The 14,306-nt window shown below is 42.8% G+C and overlaps 1 protein-coding gene across 2 annotated transcripts in view; it reads left to right on the forward strand.

Moving 5' to 3' along the window:
* Window positions 1–14,306, forward strand: part of ABHD2 (abhydrolase domain containing 2, acylglycerol lipase) — a 113,853-nt gene that overhangs the window by 65,960 nt on the left and 33,587 nt on the right. For both annotated transcript variants that reach the window (XM_063794024.1, NM_001280039.1), the window contains 1 exon segment: window positions 752–919. In XM_063794024.1, the coding sequence (XP_063650094.1) occupies window positions 752–919 (168 nt within the window).

The raw sequence follows: 14,306 nt of genomic DNA on the forward strand, positions 1-14,306 counted from the left end.
ACACAAAAGGCAGCATTATTATAACCCCCTTCTGCATTTAGCATTTTTTCACTTAATTTATGGAAGAGCTTGCCACATGAGTGTATATAAAGATGTCTCATTATTTTTAAGGGCTTCATAATATTTCATCACTTAGATATGCCATAATTTATCCAACCAGACCCCTATTTCGGGGCATTTAGATTGTGTTCAGCCATATGCAAAAGAATATGTATTGCATGATTGAACACAACCTAATGCATATATATTATTTTACGTATGTACAATTACATCTGTCGGATAAATAATGAAAGTAAAATTGCTGGGTCAAAGAGGTCTGTGCAAACACCACTTTTTATCTTCTCATTCATTCATTCATATAGAATTTCTTACAGAAATTAAGAGTAATGTTCAGGAACTTCTATAGCAATGTGACAGAGTAATTTTATATTTGTTGAATCTTATAGTAGAAAATTGAGGTTTGTATATTTTTCATTTCATTTTTCTAGTAATTAACTTCTATTGTCTTTTTCAAAAGTATCTGTTCATGACTTACTGGACATTTTCAAAACCAATCCTTCACTATAAATAGCTTGAGAAGCACTGATATAGACAGCTCCAGCTAGAAGGGAAAAATTCTTCCCCAGAGAACTGAGTGAAAGATGTATGTTGAATTCCCTCCCCTTGTTTTCTAGACCAGTGAAGTGTAATTGTGTCCATTTATCATGTCACATTTCTTGGATACATCAGGATCTCTTTCTCTGCCCTATAGATGATATCACCATGGTCATCTGCCCTGGAATTGCCAATCACAGCGAGAAGCAATACATCCGCACTTTCGTTGACTACGCCCAGAAAAATGGCTATCGGTGCGCCGTGCTGAACCACCTGGGTGCCCTGCCCAACATTGAATTGACCTCGCCACGCATGTTCACCTATGGTAAGCATGGCTAAGTGGAGTCCTCCCTTTTTCTGCAAGTGTGCTGCTACTTCTGCTTCTGCCTTGTTTTTTCTTTTTTTAAGTTTTAAACCTATGCCCATCTGCAAGAGATGGTAGGTCACATGGTTATATCAACAGCCCACTTGTACTGGGCATTGATGATGCCATGCCTCACACCAGCCTTTGAGATGGGCACTATAACCACCCTCACAGAGGCAGAAACTGAAGCTTACAGGGGAAAGTCTTGCCCAAGGTCCCCTAGCTAGTAAGAGTCACAGCAGGGCTGGGAGCCAGGTAGATCGGGTAGCAGAGCTCATGACCTTCAGGACTGTGCTGTTCTGATGCTCATTCCTCAGGACTCTTGTGACTGACAGGCAAGGGTGTGATGAGGCATGTGAATGTCAGTGGGAAGGGAGCCTGGCACAGTAGCAACTCACTGGATTTTAGGTTCCTGGGGAACAGGAACTAGATCTCGTCTTTCGACAAATGCTTCTTGATTTGAATTAAAATTTTGTGTTAGCTGAGCCAGTTGTGGTGGCTCATGCCTGTAATCCCTTCTCTAGAAATTAATTTTTATTGTCTTTTTTTTTGAGACAGAGTCTTGCTGTATCACCCAGGCTGGAGTGCAGTGGCACGATCTTGGCTCACTGCAGGCTCCGCCTCCTGAGTTCACTCTATTTTCCTGCCTCAGCCTCCCAAGTAGCTGGGACTACAGGTGCCCGCCACCACGCCTGGCTAATTTTTTTGTATTTTTAGTAGAGACAGGGTTTCACCATGTTAGCCAGGATGGTCTTGATCTCCTGACCTCGTGATCTGCCCACCTCGGCCTCCCGAAGTGCCGGGATTACAGGCATGAGCCACCGCGCCCAGCCTTTTTATTGTCTTTTTCGAAAGTATCTGTTCATGACTTACTGGACATTTTCAAAACCAACCCCTCACCATAAATAGTGCACTTTAGGAGACTGAGGCAGGTGGATCACTTGAGGTCAGAAGTTCAAGACAAGCCTGGCCATCATGGCAAAACCCTGTCTCTACTAAAAATACAAAAATTAGCTGGCACACGCCTGTAATCCCAGCTATTCAGGAGGCTGAGGCACGAGGATCACTTGAACCCGGGAGGCAGAGGTCATGCCACTACACTCCAGCCTGGGCAACAGAGCAAGACTCTGTCTGAAAAAAAAAAAAAAATCCTGTTTTAGCTAAGGTTCTGGCTTCTGGACTGCTTGTTCTTGATTCTTATTAGCTCTCTCTTTAGATTATATATGTATACATAAACAATAAACACATAAAATATGCATCTGTATATGCACAAATATTTGGGATGTTATAAGCAAATAAATTGTAATATGTTTTAATGGGAAATAACCAAAAATTATATCTATCATCTCACCATAACTATAATTTTCTATTTCTTCCAACTACCCTTCTGTCTTTATCAATGTCTACATAGTTTTTATTTATTGCAGTCATAGCATGTATATCTATGGTGATTTATTTAAATAACTTTATATACACCAACATAAAGATGTTTAATCTGTTTAAGAGCCACATTGCTGTTACTACTCTGTTATAGTTTATTTAACCATTTATCTTTGTAGGACATATGAATTATTTAAAGTTTTTCAGCATTTTAAATAACAATGCTGTAAATACTGTGTCTTGTACATAGAATTATTTTCTCTTGAATGACCTTGGAGTAAATGCCCAGTAAAATTGCAGAGTCAACATTTTTTTATGCATATTTGTACATCTTGTCAGACTGACCTCCAGCAAGGTCATTCCAGTTACATTGCCACTGGTAACATGCAAGGGCACTGTCTCCTATAAGGGCAGGTAAGGGAAGGTCACAGGTATGGAAGCATGAACAGGTATACCTGCTTTGTGCCAAGCAGGGTGCTGGGTGCCCTGAGTTCATTTCCTCTTCTGTATTCACACCCACAGCTGAAGATACCCATTTTACAGACTCCGTTCTGTTCAGCAGTTTGGTCAGTAGCTTGAAAATATAGGTGAATTTGGCCGAGCGCAGTAGCTCAAGCCTGTAATCCCAGCACTTTGGGAGGCCAAGGCAGGCAGATCACGAGGTCAGGAGATGGAGACCATCCTGGCTAACATGGTGAAACCCCATCTCTACTAAAAATACAAAAAAGTAGCCGGGCGTGGTGGCGGGCACCTGTAGTCCCAGCTACTCGGGAGGCTGAGGCAGGAGAATGGCGTGAACCTGGGAGGTGGAGCTTGCAGTGAGCTGAGATCGCGCCACTGCACTCCAGCCTTGGCGACAGAGTGAGACTCCATCTCAAAAAATAAAAAAAAATAAATAAATAGGTGAATGTCCAGATTTACAGATAGCACAGGCACAGGGTGAATAGTGAGTATGTGGGAGACAGAATTGGACCCAAAAGTCAGAAATAGGCCAAATCAAACACAAAGAAAACAATGGGGAATAATGGTAATGTCCTGTGCTTGGATATATAGATTGTCTATACAAGTAGAAGATGGGGAGGCATGGCTTGGCTGCAGGGCCAGGATTGAGATTTGGGAGCACTAACAGTACAGTGTGAACACTTACTGTGTGCCAGTGGGAACACTTAATGTGCACCAGACACAGTACTGATGTCACATGTAGGCACAATCTCTTTTATCTCCACAGCAACCCATGGGACCGTAAAATTCTGATGAAAAAACTGAGGCACAGAGAGGTTAAGTGATTTGGGCAAGGGCACAGAGCCAGTAAGTAGAAGAGCTAAGAGAGGAGCCTGGATCTGGCTGCCGGAATCATCTCAGAGATAGCAGAGTAACTGGGTCTGTATAGTCTAGGCCTCCCAGCTCCAGAGTGCTGTACTGTTGGGGCTGTAGGCCAAAGAGACCAGATTGGAAGGCGTTACCACACCAGGTCAGGGGAGACCAGCAGCTGAAGAGCAGAGAAGAATAGGTTAAGTGCAGGCCTTGCTCCCAGAGAGTACCTGGGTCAGGAGACAGGCTCTGGATCTGATGCCCCAGCACTGCCACTGATGCTGTGTGGCTCAAGCAGTTTCTTAAACTCAGTTCCAGATTCTTCAGCTGCAGTAAGGTGGAGCTACAATTAAATGTGGGTTACTGAGGACTTGGTAGGCAGTTGATTACATATAGTAAACATTTATTGTATGTTAGGTTCATTCTTTTTGTTTTGTTTTGTTTTGTTTTTTGAGGCAGAGTCTCACTCTGTCACCCAGGAGGGAGTGAAGTAGTGCAATCATGGCTCATTGAAGCCTCAACCTCCCAGACTCAAGCCAGCTTCTCACCTCATTTTTTAATTTTTTGTAGAGACAAGGTCTCACTATGTTGTCCAGGCTGGTCTCAAACTCCTGAGCTCAAGTGATCCACCCACTTCACCCTCCCAAAGTGCTGGGATTACAGATGTGAGCCACCGTGCCAGCCAGGTTTATTCTTATTCAAATACTTGAAGGTATATTCATGTTGGTGAGAGATTAACTGTGCTCTTTGTGACCCAGATAAATAAGATGTGTTCTGCCGGGGAGATGCGAGTATCGTTAAAGAATTACAATACAACGCTGGGCACGGTGGCTCATGCCTGTAATCCCAGCACTTTGGGAGGCTGAGGCGGACAGATTACCTGAGGTCAGGAGTTTGAGAGCAGCCTGGCCAACATGGTGAAACCCTGTGTCTACTACAAACACAAAAATTAGCCGGGCATGGTGGCAGGCACCTGTAATCCCAGCTACTTGGGAGCCTGAGGCAGGAGAATCACTTGAACCCAGGAGGCGGAGGTTGCAGTGAGCCGAGATCACACCACTGCACTTCAGCCTGGGCAACAGAGCGAGACTCCATCTCAAAAAAAAAAGGAATTACAATACAGTGTGATGAGTGGACTAATACAGCGGGCCTGGTGAATGTGCTGCAGCAGCATGGAGAAACCAGCCTGGATCTATGGGCGAGGAGTCAAGTTGTGGGAGGAAGAATTCTCCCAGGAAAGGCATTTGAGCTGGGTTCTCAAAGATGAGCTCCTAAACAGAGGCACTCATGAACAGTTGGAGTTTGTAGACAGGAGAGTGCGCTATGGAAGGGCAACCCATGCAGAAGAGCAGCATTCACAGCTGCCTTAAGAGCACTGTATGTTTGGACTGAGGAGCTGCCTGTGAGCATGAAAAACCCTTGGAGATGAGGTGAATCCATCAGGGGAGAGCTTCAGGCCCTCAATTTTGAAAATTAACTATCTCCTTCGATTTGTGGATGGTGTTGTTACATTTTATTTCATCAGAATTTTAGAAGTAAATTTCTGTAGTTTATTATACTTAAGAAATGTTCTAGAAAGACAGGTGAGCTAGAAAAAAAATGGGTGTCTTCTTCTAGCCATACTATTTGTTTTTTTGTGTGTATCAGTACATGTTTTACTTGTTAATAATTTCTTTTAACCATTGGAGGATAAGCTCAAACAAATAGGACCTTAAAAAGGTCAGAAATCCAGAATTTGGATGCTTTGTTGAAATGTAAAAATTAAAACATCTTTCGTAGCTTCAAAGAGCCTAGAGAGAGAAAGCGCTAGTGTTTCGTTAGGTGCTATTGATGTAATTTTAGTTTAAAATAAAGTTTTTAATAAATGTTTTCCTGGGCTGGTGGAAAAGGAGCAATCCTTCACCAAAGGTGGCCTAACACGTTAGAGCAAAGCCCGTGTTTGTTACTTTTGACTGGTCAATTGAGGCAGGTCCACAGTTAACATGCTAGAACTAGAAACCTTTTATCATAGTTAATCATATCCTCATGTAAGTGTGTTAGTTGTTGATGTGTGGGCTTTCTATACTTTAGTACAAAGATCTTTGTCAACTTTTGTTTCTACACCCAGTACTGTTCTCAATTTTTAATTATTGTTGCCTTGCAATATGGCCTGATATCTGATGGTACCAACCCTGACTCATGGCTGTTTCAGAGTATGCTCTTGTCTGCTTACCTGTTTTTTTTTTTTCTTTTTTCATTTGAACCAAAGAATTATTGTGTCCAGTTCCATGTTGAGTTTTTGTCTTATTAGTCAAGATGGACTAGATTATGCTGTGGAAACAACTTGGATCTCAGTGGTTTAAAGCAATGATTTCTGTCCATACTATCCATCCATTATGGCTTAGCTGAGGGGCCTCTGTGTCTCCATCATTATGGGCCTCACTCAAGGAACCAGGCCCATGGAGCAGCTACCTGCTGGAACATTGCAGAGGGTGGGAAGAGTGTGGCTCTTGAAGCTTCTCCTCAGAAATGACAGAAGTCACTCCTGGTCACAATTTATTGGTCAAAGTACAGTACGCGACCAAGCCTAACTTCAGTGGGGTGGGGGAGAAGCATCCTTCCTAGAGATGGAAAGTAGTTATTGGTGGTGAACTCTCGCACAGTTTATCACAATTTCTGAAGGGGAACTTTATAAATTAATGTGGAAAAATTTATAATACTTACTTTTCTCATCCAGGAGCATGACCTTTTCCTTCAAGTCTTCCTTTATTTCTACCTAAAAGAACTCCTAGTTCTCTTTGTGTAGGTCAGTTTGTTGTCAACACTAGAATTTCCCATGGGAGCTTTTAAAAGATACCAGTGCCAGTGGCTTAGCTCTCGGGGAGTCTAAGGTATAGCCAAGGTTTTTCAGAGCCACAGATACAGGTTTTACTCCTTGTTCCCTCATTAGTTTTATTTTTTTATTTTTGCTTTTTTACTTTTTATTACAGACATTTCAAAATATGCAGAAGTAGGGAGAATAGTAGAATAAACCCCAGTGTACCCTTTACCCAACCTCAACAATTGTTCAACTCATGGCCAATCTTGTTTCCTTTACTCCCTTCTTGCATCCCCTCTCAAAGATTATTTTGTTTTATTTTAATTTAATTAATTTATTTATTTTCTGAGACAGGGTCTCACTCTGTTGCCGAGGCTGGAGTGCAATGGTGCAATCTCAGCTCACTGCAACCTCTGCCTCCCAGGTTCAAGTGATTCTCCCGCCTCAGCCTCCCTAGTAGCTGGGATTATAAGCACCCGCCACCACACCCAGCTAATTTTTGTATATTTAGTAGAGACAGGGTTTCACCATGTTGGCCAGACTGGTGTCGAACTCCTGACCTCAGGTGATCCACCCACCTGGGCCTCCCAAAGTGCTGGGATTACAGGCATGAGCCACCGCGCCCAGCTTCAAAGATTATTTTGAAGCAAGCCCCAGACAGCCTGTCCAGTTTCATCTGTGACTATTTCCAGTGTGCATCACTAAGATACACAGGCTCTTTGTAAACTGTCTTCATTTGTTAGGACTGCAATATCCAAATACTACAGTGGGCGTGGCTTATACAAGAGCAATTTATTTTCTCACAGTTCTGGGGCCTAGAAGTCCCAGATCAGGGTGTCAGCAGGGTTGGTTTCTTCTGAGACCTCTCTTCTTGGCTTGTAGATGACTGTTTTCTTGCTGTGGATTCACACTACAGTCACCTGTGTCTCTGGTATCTCTCTGTGTCCTAATCTCTTCTTAAAAGGACACCAGTCATCCTGAATTAGGGCCCACCCTAACAACCACATTTTGGCTTAATTACATCTTTAAAAGCCTTATCTCCAAATATAGTCACATTCTGAGGTACCGGGGGTTAGGACTTCAGCATATGAATCTTGGGAGAGACACCATTCAGCCCATAACATAACAGAAGCACAATGGCATCATCACAACGGAAACACTTAAAACAGTACTCCTCAAGAGCAATTCAATTTCCCCATTGTCTTCCTGCTTTTTTTCCCGTTTTAATTCGTTTGTTCAATTTAAGATCCAAGTCAGGTCCATATATTGCAATTGGCTGATAGGTCTCTTATGCCACTTTTCAATCTCCTTCCACGCATTTTTAGTAGGTCCCCAACCAAGTAAGCCTCTTCCAGGTGGGGTCACTGGATGTGACATTGGGGGAGCTCTCTGGATCCCCAGGACATACTGCAGTCCACCATCAGGCCCCCTATTCCCACCCTGAGTGTATGGAAATTCCAGGCACTGAACTCCAGTGCCTGCTAATCCCAGGACTGCCCAGGTTCTGTTTGGAAGGCCCTTCTGTGGTCTTCACTTGGCTTCTCTGTCACTCAGGTCTCAACCAAGATGTCACCCTCTCAGAGAGCCCTTCCTTGACTCCTCTCCCTCATCTAAAGCTCCCCCCCAACCCCAGTCATTATCTAATGCCCCTCCTTACTTTCTTCAAGCCACTTAAGAGTTGAAATTAAGGATTTGTTTTCATAACCTGTGAAATTATTTGTTTATATGTCTATCATCTGTCTCTCCATCCCAAAAGTTCACTCCATGAGAGCAGGCAGTTTTCGCACTCCCTGCTGTAGCTCCCCAGTGTCTAGAATCCTGCTTGGACCCTAGAAAGCATTCACTGCATCAGTGTTTACTGAATGCCTACTGAGATGGGAACTGACAGTTTGTGACTGTAAAATGATAATTTACAAACTAGTACATCCCAAACCATTGTGCCCTATATGTGAGTCTTCCCTTAGGCAAATTGCCTCTCTTTTGAGCAGATGCCAGGCATTCAAGTCACTGTGAATACCCTTTGGGCTTTTTGCAACTGTGATCTTGACCAGAAGAAAAACTAAAGAGGGCATTAACATGAAACTCTATATTCTTCTTTTCCTGTTATGCACCTGCCTCAGATTTCTCTAAGAAAATTATAAAGGATCTTTTCCCATTTATCAACCCAACTCTGTTCCGAACCACATAAGCTTTGCTAATGTGATTAGAAATTGTTGAAAACAGATCTGCCTTGCACAGAATTTCCTAAATGGATAATTATGCATTCTTGTGACTTAGAACCCTTCGTGCTGCCTTTGAAAGATAAATTCATTAAGGAAAATTCTTCATGACAGCAGTTACCATTTATCTCACTCTAATGAGTGCCAGGCATGTGCTTTCACGTTACTTCACTTGATCCTTACTGCCTCAGAGGTAGGTTTTAATTAGTATCCCCACTTCACAGGCTTAGGGAGGTTAAGTACCTTGCCCTGAGTCATGTGACTAGTGAGTGGCAGAACCAGCCTTCAATCAGTGTGATTCTTAACCCTAACTTAATACCACCTCTGTGGTAGTGTTCATTTCCTATTTAGGATACTGTTCATTAGAATACAGAGGAGCAGGTGTGATGTTTGAGTATTGAAAAAGACATTTTCCCCACTTTGGTGGTAGTGGTCATTACTGTTCTGATAGCTGTCACTTACATAGCATTTGCTGTGTGCCAGGCACTGTTCTGAATACTTTGTAGGATATATTAAATCAGTCACACCCCTTTTACAGGTGAGGAAACTGAGGCCCGGCAAGGATGACTGACTTGCTCTAAATCACAGAGTTAATGAGTGGGCAGCCCAGGCTTCAAACACAGGCAGTCTCGCAGTCTAGTCCTAGAATCCGTGCTCCTGAACAACAGGCTCCATTGCCTCTCCATGTAAGAGACTAAGGAGTGAGGAAATAGTTCCCAGTCAGATACATGTTAGATTTAAGGCAAAAGAGCATCCAAGAGCATCTCAGAGCCACAGAATTGGACCTGTGGGTTTGGTCTTTGATCTTTTGTTCAGCCAGCATCCTCCAGACAATGATGGGGCCAGCCTCTGCGATGGGAATACAGGTGTGGATTCGAGTCCCTGCCTTCAGGAAGATCCCAGTCTATGAGGAACTCTCACCATCTAGTTGGGGAAGGAGGGTGCACAGTCACAGTCGGTCTAAGCTTATTGGCTAGGTTTGTCCAAAAGGAATATTTACCAACAGCAACCTTTTCACAGACAGGGACCAGATCTGCATTTCTAATTTTTATATTATTGTGTGTTAATCTCCTCCATCTAGTGTATCACTTAGAGAGAGATGGTCAGGAAAGGCCTGCAGCGGGAGAGAACCTGTGCTTTAGAGTCCAACAGCTGAAGGTTTGACTGCCTGGTCGAGAAAGCTGAGAAAGACTGTTAAGAAATTTGGCAATAAGTCCCAGCATGGTGGCTCACACCTGTAATCCCAGCACTTTGGGATGCCCAGGCTGGCAGATCACTTGAGCCCAGGAGTTTGAGACCAGCCTGATAGAACATGGTGAAACCTCATCTCTACTAAAAATAAAAAAAGCCAGGTGTGATGATACACACCTGTAATCTCAGCTACCTGGGAGGCAAAGGCAGGAGAATCGCTTGAGCCCAGGAGTGCAGTGAGCCAATATCACGCCACTGCACTCCAGCCTAGACGACAGAGACTGACCCTGTCTTTAAAAAAAAAAAAAATGGCAATAATATAAAAGTGCATGGCATAGAGTCCAGCAAATACCAGTAAACAATAACGATTATCATCTTCATTGGCCCTTCACTCTAACTTTGTGTTTTCTGTGAGCCACCTTAGAGGAGAAAAGTAAACATTTACTTGAACTGTTAAATGACCTTACCTCTGCATCCAGTTCATACAGTTGACCTCATGTGAACTTTGGAATTTCTGCAAGGACGAGTTTAAGAACCTGCTCGTGTTGAGCATAAAATTCTTCCTTCTTTGAGCTCAGTCTGAGTTACAGCTCTGTGTACAGGGATGTCGGCCGTGGTGATTATTCTGCAGTATGCAATGCTTGCTTTCCAGCTGGACAACCTTCAGTATTGGCCTCCTGGCCAAATCTGTTTGGGCCACACGCCTCCAGCTCAAAGCTACTGGCTTCTATATCCAGAGCCAGCCCTTAAAATCAGTACTGGAAAGATGTTTTTACTGTAGTACATGCTACATTTTAACCTTCTAAAAAATGTTTGTTTTTTTTTTAATTCCTCACACTTACTTTTGTATAGTTCATAAATTCTTTAAACTGGAAAATATTAAATATGTCTCTTTTGATAAAGACATTAGCTAACCTGAGTAAAAATAAATGTAAGAACACCTACAAGAGTAAAGTTTACCAAACTGTCTTAAATTTCTTATTGTGCCAAGCGAGGTGGCATGCACTTGTAATCTCAGCTACTCAGGAGACTAAGGCAGGAGGATAGCTTGAGGGTAGGAGTTCAAGACCAGCTGGGCAACATAGCAAGTCCTTGTCTCTAAAAAAAATTTTTTTTAACTAATAGGGTACTCTACTGGGTCAGGCCAGGTAAACAACCCTGTCATGTGGGTGAAGTCAATAACACTTGGAAATAAAGGAAGATGAAGAAGTCATGAAGATTTTCTTGAAGTGTATTTATTATAAAGAGCCTAATCTTTAATCGGGGCACTGCAGCAGTAGACATGTTGGCTTACTCTTTATTGACTTAATTGACCTTCTAAACTAAACAATGTTTGGAATGTGAGTGTTTTTGTCAGTGATTCTGTAGGGGCCCAGTGAATTCAGGCAGCATTCTGCTTCTTCTGTCTCTCTTTGGCCAAGTGCCTTATCCCAACAGTCCAGTATTCATGTTCAGAGCAAAGAAGAGGTAGATCAAATCCACTAGCCAAAGAATAAACTGAAAACCAGAATTTTCCAGCTTGTGCTTATTCTGGCCTCCATATCATACCTTCATATCTTGAAAGTTTTATCACCAGAAAATCAAGAGCCAAGTAACAAAGGATCTTATTAGTTTGATCTTGATTTAAAGAGAGAAAAAAATAGGATTAAAAACAATATCTTCTATGTCAAGTGAAAGGAATAAAAATAACCTGGCTCTGGCTCCCCAAAGGTAACGAGTCCCTTAGGATCATGAGCCTTCTAAGAACTTAGTACCCATCTCCCACCAAAACACCAAGCTGGGGCATTTGGCATTGAAAATGGCCTCGAATATTTAAATTGCTTTTTCCTGTGAGTTTAAACAGGGAAGAAGTGGGCCCTTCCCTTATTTCTAAACTCTTGACTCTCTGGCATTAGACATCAAGCTGTGAGGAAGTACGTGAAATCACAGCATTGAATTCTCTTGCTGGGAGGAGGAAATCTTTAATGTCCAACTGGGTTTAATACAGGAACTTTTTTGTTTTTTAAACTATCTTTTGGATTAAGGCTGCAGTGAACCGTGATCATGCCACTGCACTCCAGCCTGGGTGACAGAGTGAGACCCTGTCTCAAAAACAAAACAAAAATTATCTCTTGGGCTGGGTACAGTGGCTCACACCTTTAATCACAGTGAGACCTCATTTCTACAAAAAATAAAAATAAATTAGCTGGGCATGGTGGCTCATGTCTGTAGTCCCGGCTACTCTAGAAGCTGTGCCCAGGAGTTCAAGGCTACACTGAGCTGTGATCATGCCACTGCACAGCGTGAGCTACAGAGTGAGACCCTATCTCTTAAAACAAACAAACATATATACAAACAATCTTTTGGAACCTTAAGGTAAGGTCAGAAAACTTGGTCTTGCTTAGAGGACGGGACTTCAGTCTTAGAAAGGAGGGAGACCCCATCTCCCTCCATCTAATTACACATTCCAATTGAGACACTTTTGTGAGTAAAAAGGGACTTTATTAATAATGTTATAATAATTCATAACTTTATTAATAACTGCATCAGAACAATACATTCCAGGACCCTCTTGGAGAGACTAGGATGTAGGGTTACCTACCTTTAGCATGCGTAGAGATCACCCATGATCCAAGACATCTCACTGTAAGAGCTTCAGGCAGTGATTTTTAAGGAACTTCTATTTTGTTTTTACTGCTTAATATCTTACAATCTTCTATTAGATCATAAACATAGGTGTTTCGATAAGCTTCTCATATCTACCATTTTCATTGGTGTAGACTCAATTTTGAATTGTATTCATAGTTATGAATTGTGTTGCCTCTGCATTAAACAGTTGAGTTTCATAATGGCAGAAGGGTACAATGGGAAGGGAGGAGGAAGAGGTGGGTGAAGGGAGAGAGAGAATGTGAAAGTGAAGGTAGTGAGTTTGCAGAACTCAGACATCGTAGTAAAACACCTGGCAAGATCGTCTGCTGAGAGCCAGGGGCCAGGAGCTTCAGGAAGTGTGTCAGGGAGTCATATCCAAAGCAGAACAGTGGCCAAGAGTGGTGAGTTCTGCACTTTCAGGATGATATCTGAATACTTAAACCTTTAGCCATAAGAGGGCAGTTTTAGGCATCCTATACCTGGGGAAACAAGGCTGAAAACACTCATTTTTTAAAATCCTTATTTCAGAGATAAGGGCAAGGCCAACTAATTTGATAGCACAAAGGGGCCTTAACTTTATTTCTACAGCTATTGTATTCCTGGATGACTCAGCTTTACGATAGTTTCCCCTTGACTTTAAGAAATGACTCACATACTTTTACTATGGAAGTGACAGGGGCTGCTAGGCCCCTAACCGCCCACCTGTCAGCGAGCCATGTTAGCTTAACTGTATTTTTCTCTTAGGCTAAACTTAGTGGGAAAGATATTCAAGTACCTCTTTCATGTCCCCTGCTTACTCATGCTGGCGAGTACTGTGTGCCTTCATTCCAGACGATTCAAACTTCCTTCTTATCCACCTGACATTTTGTGGCATATCCACAGATGCCAGGCATGGGCCTGGCATGGAACATACAGAGATGACTCAGAGTCTCCATCCACAAGGTAACACCAAGTCTCAGGTCCCTGTATTTTAGCCTATTTAGTCATGCTAGTGTCATTTGGGGAAGTGGCTGTTGAAATAATAGCATTCAGGCAGCCTTTGCCTTGTCCTTCTTTAGGTGTAGGGGCTTGAGAAAAAGGTGAGGGGTCTTTCCTGTTCCCAGCAAGTTGCCTTTCCAAAATGGCCGTGCAATACTCATCTGTCTAAGGCCCAGCTAGTGTTTCAGATTTCATCTTACTTTAAAAAGCGGCAGCAAGATTATATAGTTACCTAGTGCTAATCCCATAAGAATTAAATACATAGAGCCTCATTTAAAAACAGATTAACGTAGCTGTTAGTAATAACAGGCCAGGGAGAGGCCCAGGCACTAAAGGTGTTTGGTAACTGACATCAGGGGAGGTCCCAGGAGGACCTTCCAGAAGGCTGATCCTGGAGCTGGGCACCATGTCTTTGCCCTTCCCTTGCATGGGAGAGGTGGCATCTCTTCACAGAACATCCAGCAGTCTGTCTGACATCAGGCAGGGTTGGCCCTTTATCCAGATCAGATGTGTTTGGATTTAATTAAATTGAGGCTCCCAAAGTGCCTACACAATTAGCTGTAATTGCTCCTCAGTAGTGTAGCAAATCTGAGTTTTGTAACTGTCCCAATGACATCTGAACATCTGCTCTAGGTCTCAAATAATTAGTCTCAAACCTGAGTAATGATAGATGGGTCTAAAAGGAATCAAAGCTGGGTGCAGTGGCTCACACCTGTAATCTCAGCACTTTGGGAAAGGAAGCCAAGGTGGGCAGATCTCTTGAGCTCAGAAGTTCGAGACCAGCCTGGGCAACATAGTGGAACCTCCCAGGCAAGTTCCCCCATCTCTACAAAAAATCAGAAAT

This window comes from Pan troglodytes, chromosome 16 (assembly GCF_028858775.2).
Source record: "Pan troglodytes isolate AG18354 chromosome 16, NHGRI_mPanTro3-v2.0_pri, whole genome shotgun sequence".
In the NCBI taxonomy this organism is placed as follows: domain Eukaryota; kingdom Metazoa; phylum Chordata; class Mammalia; order Primates; family Hominidae; genus Pan; species Pan troglodytes.